Source organism: Neofelis nebulosa, chromosome 7 (genome assembly GCF_028018385.1).
Source record: "Neofelis nebulosa isolate mNeoNeb1 chromosome 7, mNeoNeb1.pri, whole genome shotgun sequence".
Taxonomy (NCBI): Eukaryota; Metazoa; Chordata; class Mammalia; order Carnivora; family Felidae; genus Neofelis; species Neofelis nebulosa.
This window is the reverse complement of record NC_080788.1, coordinates 139,963,524-139,977,805: the sequence shown is the minus strand read 5'-3', so window position 1 is coordinate 139,977,805 and position 14,282 is coordinate 139,963,524. Positions and strand designations below refer to the sequence as shown.

Genomic DNA, 14,282 nt, shown 5'->3' with positions numbered 1-14,282 from the left:
AATTGGATGAACGTAGTCATTTCTACATATTCTAAAATCTTAATTTTAAAAGATTATCTCTTGGTGTTAGAAAAGTTTAGCGTTAAATGTTGCTTTCATTCTAATTTAGAATAAATTAGAACTCAGGAAACAAACGAACTTTTTTAGCTTCCTGTGTGTGCTACATTATCTGTAATAAACATTAGCAGCTAACCTCCTTATGTGGGAAAGAATATTTCACGAATATTTACTGGACAGCTTCAGTATTCTGGTGCACCAGGCACTTACAAGGGATGAGTAACTTAGAAGAATTTAAAATCTGGTCTGGGAGCCTCTTGAGGCTAAAATGGCACTTTATCCATCTTCGCGTTCTCCGTCCATCCAGTGGCTGGAATGACTGAATGGAGAAAGATATGTGGGAGAAACGCACAGAAACGTACGTTCACATTCAGGTTTTGGCGCACGTGCGGTCTTTTGTGAACTTCACATTGATAGAGCTACCTGAGAACAGGCGTCCCATTGGGCTATCCAGCACCGAATGAAGTAGCCTGTCTGTCACACGGCACCACGCCCTGGCCGAAAACCGCGTGGCCGCTGTTTCCAACCCACCCCTCTCCAGAAGCAGAGATTTCCTGTAGTCTTTAGGGGAGGGACGGCCATATGTAACCACTTTCCCTCCCCTTGCATTATTGTCCCAGAAGCTTCTTCCAGAGCTCCACCCACAGGACAGAGCTGTTCATATGAAAATCTGGCTTTAAGGAGCCTCCAGTCAACACTAGTCAGCTGCTGCCGAATTTCTGAGCTTCACTGATGCCAAATAACTAGGAGGAGACTCTCTATGACTTTATTATTGTCAGTTTCCTTAGTAGTGGCCAGAGGGTTATTGTCAGATAGAAATGAGATATGGCCGGTGAAAACGTTCAACATAGTGTGCAGCTGACATGTGGTTAAAACGGTTACCAAGCATTATTGTCGATGTTTCAAAATGTGCCAAAATTGAGTGGTTTTTTTTTTTGTTTTTTGTTTTTTTTTGTTTTTTGTTTGTTTTACCTAGGTGTTTTGAATGAAAAATCTCAGATTCAGGAGCCGTGTTGTTCAGACCTCTTCCTGTTTCCAGATGAGAGTGGGAACGTGTCTCAGGAGCCCGGCCCTGCTTACACCTCGTTCACACACCACCTGATCAGTGATGCAATGACAGGTGCTCCCACTGAGAATGACGACTTTTGCATTCTTTTTGCACCAAGAGCAACTATTCAGGTAATAAATGGATCATGTAACTGAGGCCTTAAGGTAGTGTTACAAGTAAAATTGACCAAAGGGGACCTGAAAAAGAGTCTTTAGGTTTTATTTTAACTCTTTGTAGTTGAGAGTTGTACTTCATTTTATTTTAACTCTTTGTAGTTGATGAGTTGTACTTCATTTTGTAATTTATTATGGAGGCTTTGCAAATGTTTGCTATACTTTACTATTTCTATGACACATTTCTCAGAAACTCAGAGAAGAACGCTCTATGTTTGCAAAATTTTCTACATAGATTATTAAGCTGCAGATGTTGTGTGTAGTAAGATAGCTCTTCAGAGTATTAAAGTGGCAGAAAGGAGTGCTATCTAGAGTTGCCAGTCCAAGAATTGGGAAAGATAAGATCTGGTTTGTGTGAAGGCTGATGGATGGTTGATACGTATCATTTCCATGTTAGAGTCATGCTCACATTAATGTATTTATTTTTAATGTTTGTTTATTTTGAAAGAGAGGGAACAAGTTGGGGAGGGGCAGAGAGAGAGAGAGAGAGAGAGAATCCCAAGCAGGCTCTGCACTGTTAGCTCAGAGCCTAACGTGGGGCTTGATCTCACGAACCGTGAAATCATGACCTGAGCCGAAATCGAGAGTCATAGGCTTAAGTGACTGAGCCACCCATGTGCCCCAGAGAGTCTTGCTCATATTTAAAAAGGATGGTCTGGGGGCGCCTGGGTGGCGCAGTCGGTTAAGCGTCCGACTTCAGCCAGGTCACGATCTCGCGGTCCGTGAGTTCGAGCCCCGCGTCAGGCTCTGGGCTGACGGCTCGGAGCCTGGAGCCTGTTTCCGATTCTGTGTCTCCCTCTCTCTCTGCCCCTCCCCCGTTCATGCTCTCTCTCTGTCCCCCCCAAAAAAAAAAAAAAAAAAAAAAAAAAATTTAAAAAGGATGGTCTGGATTTAATGAATCCACAGTTTACTGAAATGGGTAAGCATTGGTGCTGAAATGGAACTTTATGCATCACCATTTAGTGTATATATGTGTTAAACTGCTCAGTAGTGATTTGGCAGGTAAGTGTATTTGTTTTACTACATCCTGGAAAATTAAAAAGCAGTCAAACTCCCAACAAGTTTATCATTAGGATCATGGTAATTTTGTCAGCATGTTGAAGTACGTTAAGTTTGAAATGTAATACTGACTTTGAATTAGAGAACTATAAAGCCCCCTCCACATACACACAGACACTTGCTATATCTGTGCCTTTTTTATTATCAAACAAATAGTAAAAGCCAAACTGAAGACTATAAAAATTTTTTATGGAATGATTTACGTAGAACAGAAAGTCCATTTTATGGTTAATGCAGAGTATCCAACGTGGTGATTACTACATTGTAACTAGCCCCGTTTTGTATATTGAAATTATTGTTAAAAAGAATGCAGAATCAAGAAATCTTGAGATAAGCAGCGTAATCAGTGGTTTCTACTGCGACAAGATAGGATGTGTTCCCTGTTTCTTTGTTGTAGGAGAAGGAAGAAGAACCAATTGTAAAAATAATGGTTGATGAGGCAATTGTCATAAGAGAGAATTATTTTAGTCAGCCCATTAAGAAGACAGATACAAGCAAAGCCCCAGTGCACTTTCCCATCCCTGTCGTCCGGTATGTTGTTAAAGAAGTCTCTCTTGTTTGGCATCTATATGGAGGAAAGGATTTTGGAACAGTCCCTCCTACTTCTCCAGCTAAAAGTTATATGTAAGTTGATTTCTACAAGAATTTTTCTTGTTTCTACAAGTTTCTACAAAAACTTACTAGAAGTTTTTTGTTTTGTTTTTTTTACAGGCCACTATGTTCTTTTCACAGCATACGTAGAATTTGTCATTTTAAGGAGTATTAATAAAGTAGTATTGAAAACTATGTAATTTAAGTTACTCCTTTAATATAAAAGCTCTTCATTTGTAAACTTATTCGCATTGTTTGTATGTTTACCAAACTAAGGCAACTTAAGTGATTTCCATTCAGCACAATTTTGGGACACCTACCCTGTGCCAGAGCCTGTGTTAGAGGCACGTTCACCAAAATGAATAAGACCCAGGCCCTGGCCTCCATTCAGAAGGACCATTATGTGAGCAGGTGAGGGCAGTGCAGTAAAGCCTGTGCCTCAGGGGGCAGGGACCATGTGTGCCCTCGACTCTCTCCAGCATCCAGCTGGGTGCTAGGCTAGGGCTCGAGGCTCCTGAAGTACTTGTTAAATGTGTGTTTGGCTTTGACACATAGAAATACAGTTTGTGGCAACATGTTGATGGTTCTATAATCTTAGTTTTCTCTTTTTATCTTACTGTTTTTCCTGAGGTCATTCATTGCCTTTCTTTGAATATTCCTGCAATAAAAGGTTTTGTTGTTTGTTTTTTCTCCATTTATAGCAGTCCTCACAGCTCACCTTCTCACACACCCACGAGGCATGGACGTAACATGGTGTGTGGGGGAAAAGGAAGAAACCATGACTTTTTAATGGAAATACAGTTAAGCAAGGTGAGATGGCAGTTTGAAGGAAAAAAGCGCCTGACGTGGGAACATTAATGGCGGTTTGGAGTCACGCCCCCACCTTGTGGTCTTGAGCCACCAGCCCCACGCCTCTGGATTGGAAAAGTGCAAGGGGTCCTGTAAAACTTTTACCTCTTTTTCTTTCTTAAATGTTCTGAGAAGTTTGAGGGGTTTTGTGTTTTCCCAGCCTTTCCCTAGAGGAGTGTCTCTCAGAGTTGAGCAGGGGTCAGAAGCACCTTGAGGGCTTGTTAAAGCACAGGTTGCTGGGCCCCAGAGTTTCTGATCCAGTAGGTCTGAGCTGGGGCCCGCGAGTTTGCATTTTTAATGAGTCCCCAGGCGATTCTGATAACTCCCTTTTCCAGGCCCACACTTGGGGAACCACTGCCTTTGAGTGTCTATGTGAGAGGGCCTGCCGTTGGATGGCACCTCTGTCAGTCCCTCGTGAATGTCAGGGACCGGTATGTTCAGGCCACCAATGACATTATATGCATTTAATCCTTTCAGCTTGTCGGGGATTGTGCCCAGTGTCCTATATTAGGGTACTTAACATAGGAATATTGTGGTGAGGATCGTCCCCCCCGCCTCCCTCTTTGGGACTTGAACCCTGCATGCGTTGATTCACTTTCAAGCAATTTCATAGGTACGCAAGGTGCTGATCATGTGTATTACTCCTGTTGAGGGTTTTGCCTGAAAAGGATAGGGAGTTTGCCAAGATCAAATAAGAAATGTCAGTCAAGCTTATCCTTGTCGGGGACACATAGATCAATAAATACGTGAACAAATAAAGAACTGTTATGTTCTCCGAAAGTGAGAATTCAAAAAATGGTGAGGGATGTTTTGCATTTGAAAGAGGAATTCTAATTTGAATAAAAAGTAAAAATTGCTGTGTGTTCCCTCTTGGCTGTGAAGGTGAAGTTTCAGCACGAGGTCTACCCCCCTTGCAAGCCGGAATGCGAGTCCAGCCTCTTAGAGCACCCAGTCTCCCGGCAGGTGTTCATCGTGCAGGATCTTGAAATTCGAGATCGTCTGGCAACATCACAAATGAATAAGTTTTTGTACCTGTATTGCAGTAAAGAGATGCCTCGAAAAGCTCATTCCAACATGGTAAGATTTAAGACCTCCTATTTTCTGTCATTATATTAGTTTTGGAAAAGTGTTTTTTTTTTTTTTTTTTTAATTTTTTTAATGTTTATTTATTTTTGAGACAGAGACAGAGCATGAGCAGGGGAGGAGCAGAGAGAGAGAGACACAGAATCTGAAACAGGCTCCAGGCTCTGAGCTGTCAGCACAGAGCCCGACGCGGGGCTTTGAACTCACGGACTGTGAGATCATGACCCGAGCCGAAGTCGGACGCTTAACCGACTGAGCCACCCAGGCGCCCCAAGGAAAAGTGTTTTTATTATATCTAACTGCAGAAGATTTAGACTGGGGAAAATTGCTGGGTTGGTTTTTTTTTTTTTTTTCATTTTAATATGAAAATCCCTTTTAAATATGCTGCTTAAAGTTTTATGTTTTAAAAATTATTTTACACGTCACTTGGAGGGTCCGTTAATTATAATTGCCAGCATATTGATGCCTGAGGAAAACCAGAAGTCCATAGTGAAATACACAGAATACTTAGTGTTGCTGGAAGCTGGAAATGTTCCAGATTTCGAACACTTTGCAAGTTTTAGTGGAATAGAAATGGTTCGCTCAGGCTCGCTGGAAGAAAACGTCACAGCAGCCGTCTTTGGAGTATGGCTGCAGTCAGCTTCAGGGGCCCAGCAAACCCCCAGGAGACGACACCGTCACCTGTGTCTTGTCCACTGAGGAGAACCCATACCTCTCATGAGACTCTTCAGGGAGCGTGTGACCCAGAAAAGTCTGAGTCAGGCTTGTAAGGGAAAAGGTCAACAACTCCACGGCTAGTTCTCGTGTCAGAAAGACAAATGGGATTTTTTTTTTCTTTTCTTTTCTGTTTGTCCTTTTTTAAATGAAAACGAGGTTGTAATATCATTGGGGGGGGGGGAATGTTTTTCTCCTCTCGTAGTTGACAGTGAAAGCGTTACATGTGCGCCCGGAGTCTGGCAGGTCACCGCAGGAATGCTGCCTAAGAGTGTCACTGATGCCACTTCGCCTCAATATTGATCAGGTTTGTACCGCAAACATTCTTGAGGGAGTCGGGATTTTAAAAATGTCCAACGTCCGGAAGAAGAGGTTCAATTTAGGAGAATTAAAATGTTTACGATTTCACTTTTACGGAAGTCGCGTAGCTGAAGCAGAGTTCTGCTGGTGAGGAGCAGGGCGGACTCGTTAGGCGTTTGGGACCTGCTCTGTTGGCGGGTAAACATTCGATGTTATTCCCTGTCTCCTCGTCGCGTGCGTGCCGCAGCACTGACTACCTGCTTCCCACGCTCTCATCCTCACGTACACACGCTCGTGCAGGTGCACGGGTGTTTTCAGGGAGTGTTGAAGGACTCCCTCCTATCTGTGATTGAAAGATAAGAGCGGTTGTGTCTTTTTTTTTTTTTTAATTAAAATTTTTTTTTTAATGTTTATTCATTTTTGAGAGAGAAATAGAGCATCAGTGGGGGAGGGGCAGAGAGAAGGAGACGCAGAATCCGCAGCCGGTTCCAGGCTCTGAGCTGGTGACACAGAGCCCCGTGCGGGGCTCGAGCTCAAGAACCCGTGAGATGATGACCGGAGCCAAAGCGGGACGTTTAACTGACTGAGCCACCCAGGCGCCCCATGAGCGGTTTTGTCTTAACCGCAGCACCTGGAAGAGAATTCCTACTGCCCTGGGCAGAGTGGCAGATCACTAAATTGGTACCTAAAGAGATCACACGCAGCAGAGATTTGTGGAAAAACATAAAGAAATGCGCTTTGCCATGTTTTAGCAAGCATCCCATCAAATTATTGCGGGTTTTGCATTGACTCGGCTGTGTAAAACCTGGCCGGCACCTCTTGGGCACACTCGTTCAAGGTGCACGACCACGTGGTGCTTCAGAGGCGTGCGGCCTGGCGGTGCGGGGCCCGGGCTCGGGGTTTGCATCTCGGTTCTCTTGTCCTGGTTGTGTGGCTCTGGGCAGGTTCTTTCTCCACGCCTCTGTCTCTTTGCTGGTAAAATCCAAGTAATAGATGTAGCATCAGTTGTAAAAATGAAGATTGAATAAGATAGTGAGCGTTAAATATTTAGCTTGGTGCCTGGCGCACGGTGTTAAAGGTCTGCTGTTCTTACTAACCGAAGCACGTGAGAACAGAGAAAATACATGGAGTTGTTAGAATAGCCTGCTTTTGAAATAACAAACCTGTCCCGTCCCAGCCTGCGTTGCTGTGAGCTCAGGTTTGAAGTAGAGAGTATGTGGGAAGCATTATTGGTTTGCTTAAGTAGTATGGATTGAATAATGGTGACTTATCTAAATAAGTAGCAGATATTTCAGGAATAATATATCAATATTTATATCATAAAATACAGGCATTTCTCAGAAAAGTCTCGTGAAGCCCAGAAGTTCCCCACGGCTTTACATCAATACTGTTCGCTTCTGAGCTGGCACGGTCCTGCTGATGCGCACTTGAGATTTATGTTCTCTCGTTAGGAGAAGAATATCTTTGCACGCCCGTATTTTAATTTGGTCCATCCATACATTGGCCTGTATTGGAATAGGAATACGATGAAGTATTTATGGGAAGTTTGATCTGTGGAACTCACCAGCCTGAGCAAGAATTTGTGCGAGATGCATCTTTAAAGCATGACTTTGCCAGACTTAGCCCGGTTTCCTTTAATATGCTTTTTTTCTTTAATAGTGGGCTTAATTTCTTACTCAGAGCTATAAAGCATTGTGATTTTGAAATGGGAAAATATTAACTGTTGAGAAAACAAATAACTATTATGGTGTAACTGAGGAGTAGCAGGAAATAATTCCCCAAGATGTGAACCCTAGGAGAACACAGCCATGCTCCCAAGTGTTGGGGAGGGATTCACTGCGCCGACCAATCCCCCCCCCCCCCCGCCACCTTAGTTTGAGATAGCAAATGGTTATCTGGATAGAAAACCAATTACTCGCATTCTCCGTGTTTTCTTTTGAAAACAAATCGGTTGAACGACTGTGCTTTGAGTAATATTTTTCTCAGCGAACATATCTCTGACTTTATTAACTGGATCAAGTATGAAAGCCACACACTGTTTTCTCACGTTTTCAAAAAGCTGCATTGCTGTTGAAGTTCAGTGCCATTGCTTCCAAAGCTCGGTGTACCCGTAGGGCAGGCAGGATACCAGGCGGAAGGGGTGGTTTTCGTCTGGGGGAGGGTAAGTAGATGATGACGGTCGTGTAAGTAGGCAGTTTGGGATCTGAAATATGAAGAGGCCAGATTGCCTGACTGTCCCAGTCTGGGATCCATTTCAGTGTCTCACTGCCTGGAAATCTGCCCAGATCATCTGCTGGATGCCAGCCTTGTCCCAGCTTCTGTGCTAAGATGTTGGAGATACGAAGCTAGGCAAACACCCATCCTCAAAGACCTCTGTACGGGGCGGTGGGGGTGGGGGCAGGACCAACATAAAACAGAGGACTTTTTAAACACCCTGTGGTGAGTACAAGTGGTAAAGATAGGCAGAGCATGTTACACCCCAACAGAAAGGGCTCCTTAGCCATCTGGGAGTTTAGAAGAGTGTGGAGGGTAATCAGGAAAGGCTTTCTGGAGGAGGCGACACTTGAGGTGGGTCTTAAGGAATGCAGTGGAGTTAGTCACACGAAGCTTTTTGTAAAGGCATCGAGGGTCTAGTTCAGGGTGTGAGAGGACGTGTGAGGCCATTCTGGTAAGGTGAGTTTGTGCTTGGCTGAGGTTGGAAACGGTGAATACGTGGCAGGGCCAGTTTGCATATTGGTGGGTTTTTTTAGCATCATTGCCTAGTTGCCTGAGTATGACATGAAAATTAATTATTTTAACACTTTAAGTCATATTGTACTGTTAATATCTTGTATCATAGGACCTTAAAGCTAGAATAACTGTAATCTGTTTGCAAAAATAATCAACCAAGTTTTTTTTAAACTTTTAAGAAATTGATTGCATGGAGGTATAATTTGCATACAGTAAAGTGCCAGGATATTAGGTGTACCGTCGGAGCTTGACTAAGATACACACGTGAGTAACTACCACACCAGTTGAAATAGAGCACATTTTCTGTTCCCTTCAGAGTCCCCCGGGCCCCTTTGCAGTCGGTCTCCACCAGTAGCCATTGACCTCCTTCCCGTCCCCGCGGGTCAGCCTTCCTGTCCCACTGCTTCGTGTGAGTGGAAGTGTATTTGGCTTCCCTTGCCACGCGCTCCCTCTGTGCTGAGGCAGGTCTGTTCATTTCTGTTCAGTCTGTTCCCCTTTATTGCCGAGTACGGACCTCACCGTATGGCTGTACCACAATTTGTGTATCCGTTTACTTACTGATTTACATTTGCGTGGTTTTCTCGGTTTTGGCTCTGATAAATAGAGCTGTTATGAAGTTAGTGTACAAATCTTCTTGTGGATCTGGGTTTCCATTCGTGTTGGGTATTGTAAACAATTTCCAGGTCACGAGGCAGATGTGTGTTTGACTCTTGTGAGAAGCTGCCTGTTCCCTGCAGCGGTTACACCATCGTATGCTCCCGCTGCAGCAGGTGAGAGCTGCCTCTTCTTCACACTCTGGCCAAACTTGGTGTTGTGTGTTGAACTGTCTTATTTGGTGTTCATTGTGGTTATAGTTTGGATTTCCCCTGATGATGGTGCTAAGCATCTCTTCATGTGCTGCTTTGACATTTGTACACTTATTTGTGAGGGGTCTGTTTCTGGCTAGTTTTAAAATCAGGTTTTATCGAGTTGTAAAGAGTAGCATAAATAACAAAATCAAAACTTCTGAGAACATTGAAACGCTGGTGATTAGTACCCCTTTTCTGTTTTGTGCATTTGTAGTAAAAATGGATAAAAGCCGCTGTCTCTGTAGTCTTCCTTTTTTTAAAAAAAAATGTTTATTTTGAGAGAGAGCGAGAGAGAGAGCACGCAGCACAGGGGAGGGGCAGAGAGAGAGAGTCAGTCCCAAGCAGGCTCTGTGCTGTTAGCACAGAGCACGACGTGAGGCTCAAGCTCAGGATCTGCGAGATCGTGACCTGAGTCGAGGTCAAGAGTCAGATGCTTCACCGACTGAGCCACTCAGGTGCCCCTTTTAGAGCATATTTTTACCTAGAGTTTTCTCTTACTAGTTTTTTTTTTTTTTTTGAAGGCAGTCATGGAGTCAAAGCATTTATAGTGTTAAAATATCGCCATCTAGTGGTCCAATAATGACAGGTAACATTTAGGTTAACTTTGTTAACATCTAGTTCTCGATACACATATATATTAAATGTGTGTATATATACATACGTGTATCTGCATATTATTATGTAATGTAAATAACAAGTTATATACGTGTGTAAAGCATAATAAAATAATGAACAAATCATGAGCCGACTACCCTACTGCAGAACCAGAATATCTCCATAAGTAGCTGCTTATTCTTCAGCCCCATCCTTCAGTCTCCCATATGCCATGTTACCTAGGAAAATACCTTTCTGACTTCCATCATTTATACTTCTGGTGAATGTGGTTACTAGTTGATCAGATCCCTTGGAATTACCAAACTTTTGGTATGCCACCAAATATTGTGCCCTGTAATCGACTGCCACATCGCTTTTTCTGGTGCGGTATTACCGTGTTATATTTATTTAGGATTTTTCCAAAGGCAAGGGAAGAATTAGAAAGAAGAGGCTCAGGCATTTCATTTTCATATTTTCCAAAATGGATTTGTTGGCTTGAGGGAGGGAGGTAAAATGCTGCTAATAATGGGCAAATACGGTTTATTCAGATGACATCAAGACAGGCCTGTGCATTTTTGTTCCTATGTAATTTCAGAAGAGACCGTACTGACTGGGCTTACTGATTCCGAGTGCCCTGTTCCAGAAAGAACGCGTATTAAGGCAGCATAACATGGCGGTAAAGGCAACGTTAAGACACCGGCTGTTGCTCGTGTCGGTATTACCACCGCCGCCGGTTTGCGGTGAGAGCTAGTGTTGAAGACCGAGAATGCTGTGTTTCCAAGAAAAGTAAAATTCATTTTGATTCAGAAATAGCTATGTAATTTTTAACCCCTCTGTGTCTTAATTTTCACATTTAAGATTTCTCATTTTAAGATTAGATGAGAGAGAGAAGAGGAGCAACGCCTCACACAGTAAAGATTGTAGATGAATAAGAAGTCAAATATGGGACTTTAAGACCCTTCGCTTTTTAGTTTTAGAATCAATCTGCCTTTCCCTTCCCTTCCCTTCCCTTCCCTTCCCTTCCCTTCCCTTCCCTTCCCTTCCCTTTGGTTATAATTGCATCTTTTCACCTTAGGATGCCTTGTTCTTCCTGAAGGATTTCTTCACAAGTCTTTCGACAGAAGTAGAGCTTCTCATGGCTCCAGATCCAGAAGGTATTAAATATGTGTAGTTTGAAAATGTCTGTAACAAGTGCTTGGATTGATTTGTTCTGAAGCCTATTTGAGAGTGTATTTCCAGTCTTCATTCGATTTATAGAAGTGTGTTTTGTGTGTGTTTTTCATATTTCGCGAACGTAGTATATGTGAAAGTGACATCTTAAAAGGCGGAAGTCCGTTTTCTCTGTAGCGGTAATTGCGTTTATTAAGTGAAACATAGCAACACAAGTTACAGCTACCTGGATTTTAAGCGGGTGCTCTGAAGAAGCACAACGGATCTTCAATGTGCACGTTACCTTTGCAGTTAAGAAGTCTCCTGGAGCGGACGTCACCTGCAGTTTGCCGAGGCATTTAAGCACCTCAAAGGAGCCAAATCTCGTTCTTTCTTTCCCTGGGCCAAAGCAGCCTTCCCAGAACACCAGTGTCAGCTCCGTGGAAGTGGTTAACAGGGAGGAACAGAAGGACTTCTCAGCTGAAGAAGCAGCAGTTAGTGATCAGCCTGTGTTTTTTAGGTAAATCACTTAATTTGGATAACAAGTAAAGCTATTTTAGACTTTTGAAGGTTTATTATTATTATTTTTTTTAATGTTTATTTCAAGAGAGGGTGCGAAAGCCGGGCTGGTGGGGGTGCGGCAGAAAGGGAGGGAGGGAGGGAGAATCTCAAGCAAACTCTGTGTTCTCAGCGCGGAGCCCGATATGGGGCTCAAACCCACAAACCATGAGATCATGACCTGAGCCAAAATCAAGAGTCGTACGCTCAACCGACTGAGTGCCCCGCCCGCCTCCCCCCCCCCCCCGTACCCCCCCGTCCCTCCCCGTGTCCCCCCCCCCCCCCACCGCCGCCAGGTGCCCCCTGCAGGTTGTTCTCGAATGTGTTCGTGTACCACTCCCTAATCGTGAGATTACGCCAGCTTTTCTGTGCCTGCCAGACCGTCGACTGGTGTGTTTATTTACAGGCGGGCCTCACGCATCCCGCACCCCTTGATTACACACAGCAGCCCTGGCTCAGGAGCCCTTCCTCCTGATCTTTTCTGGAGCAGGAGTGTCCTTTCCCTCTTAGCTGCCGCTTCCCCCTCCTCGGCCCTCTTCCCAGCCCCTGTGATGGCGTATTTGCACCTCCTCAAACATGGTGTCCTTTACACACCTTGGCTTCCTGCGCTTCCTCCTCCCACGTGAGAACTTTCTGCGGTTTTCCGTCTGCCCTTCTCCAGCACTGTCCTGTCTCTCCTGACCCTTTGCTCCCCAGCTCAGTCGGCACTGTCAGGAAAGTCCGGTCCCCTGCGCAGCTGCCGTCTGCTGGAGTTACTGCCCCACGGCCCAGCCAGCCGCTCGCACGTTGCAGTTTGGCCTTCGCTTCCTGACCCGTTCGTTCTCCCCGTCTTCCTTCTTTCCTAGCCCTTGATGGTGGGCATGGAGCCTTGGCTCTTTGGAAGGAGCGAGGATGATGACCAGGCCACCTGTGTTGTGGGGGACTGTCAGCTACTGCCCTCGTTTTCTGTACTCCTGCTGACATCGATGGTCCCCAAGTTCTGTCTTTCCACGTGGACTTCAGGTTACACTTTGGCTATGGCTCAAAGCAGGCAGTGTAACTATTTTAAAGTGCTTTCGTGTTTTATATATCTTCTGTACTCTAGGAACTAGGGAAAAAAATAACCGAATATGAGAATTGGAAAGATCCTGGGAGAGATGATCTCTGGTGGTTCCAGACCTTTCACCATGAAAGAAGGATCTCTTTTATTTTGTCTCTACCAAGAAATTGTGTACCCAGAATAATCATTTGAATACCGGTTTGTTTTTTGTGAACACTGGATAACCGGTCCAAAAGAAATTGAATTGTTAACAGTTCTGGCCGAAAAGCAAAGAGGTTGGATGCTTTTTATTTAGTCAGCTTGTGTCGCCTTACTTACTTAAGCAAATGTTTATTTTTATCATTAGACTATTTAAAATTGCTTACAGAATTCTGTGTATACACTCAAAAGCTCCTAGAGGGCCTAGGACCCTGGGGGGGTAGTAGTGATATAACCCAGATTTCTCCCTTCATAGACGAGGAAGTTAATGCCCAGAGAAGTGAGTTGACTTGCTCAAGACCACACAGTGGCCAAGTCAAGACCAGAACACAGGTCTTCATCCCAAATCCAGTGCGTTTTCTAAGTGATGGCCTAATAGCTCCCCCTCCCCCAACCATTCCATAATACTTAGCTCTTGCTCTGTGTATGCCAGCTCTTGTCCTAGGCACAGTGAACAAAGTAGAGAAAAATCCCTATATAGTTGACATTACGAGTAAATAAAATAGATGATTTGTCATATTCTGTGCCATGGGGAAGAAAGTGCGGACGGAGGAGGCAGGCGTCAAGGGGCTGTTGCCGAGAAAACCAAATGGAGAAACCAAATGGAGATGTGTATTTGGAAGACGGGGGATGGGGCGCCTGGGTGGCGCAGTCGGTTAAGCGTCCGACTTCAGCCAGGTCACGATCTCACGGTCCGTGAGTTCGAGCCCCGCGTCAGGCTCTGGGCCGATGGCTCGGAGCCTGGAGCCTGTTTCCGATTCTGTGTCTCCCTCTCTCTCTGCCCCTCCCCCGTTCATGCTCTGTCTCTCTCTGTCCCAAAAATAAAATAAATAGAAAACGTTGGAAGACGGGGGATGACCTGGGGTCCCAGGCTCCTTGTAGTGACTGGTGGAAACACAGCACTTCCATTCTACTGTGGGTTAAACTGGGCTTTTGTGGAATGGCTTAGGATATAAATGCAGACATTAACTCTGTAGCAAAATTGTGTTTCAAGTCCAATGTGCAGTCCAGCTTGGGGAAGTCCGCTTCTTCTGTTTGAGGTATACCATCGGTATATAATTATGACTTCATTGTCACAGAACTCCCAGTGTCTGTATGCTGATACCCTGTTTATCAGCATTGATTTCAAGAATGCTCACTAAAATCCACCAGTGTAGGTGGCATTTTAAAAATTTAGTGACTTGGGGTGCTTGGGTGGCTCGGTTGGTTGAGTGTCCCGACTCTTCATTTCGGCTCACGTCGTGATCTCAGGGTCGTGGGATCAAGCACCCTGTCGGGCTCCATGGCGAGTG

The 14,282-nt window shown here is 44.5% G+C and overlaps 1 protein-coding gene across 4 annotated transcripts in view; it reads left to right on the top strand.

Moving 5' to 3' along the window:
- ATG2B (autophagy related 2B) overlaps window positions 1-14,282 on the top strand; it is a 75,980-nt gene that overhangs the window by 49,464 nt on the left and 12,234 nt on the right. For 3 of the 4 annotated variants that reach the window (XM_058740226.1, XM_058740225.1, XM_058740224.1), the window contains exons 30-36: window positions 1,034-1,236; window positions 2,735-2,961; window positions 3,630-3,738; window positions 4,660-4,854; window positions 5,780-5,881; window positions 11,122-11,200; window positions 11,508-11,715. In XM_058740226.1, coding sequence (XP_058596209.1) covers window positions 1,034-1,236; window positions 2,735-2,961; window positions 3,630-3,738; window positions 4,660-4,854; window positions 5,780-5,881; window positions 11,122-11,200; window positions 11,508-11,715 — 1,123 coding nt within the window. Of the gene's footprint in view, window positions 1-1,033; window positions 1,237-2,734; window positions 2,962-3,629; window positions 3,739-4,659; window positions 4,855-5,779; window positions 5,882-8,920; window positions 9,014-11,121; window positions 11,201-11,507; window positions 11,716-14,282 lie in introns of those variants that run through there. The other variant, XR_009264766.1, reaches the window with a different exon arrangement.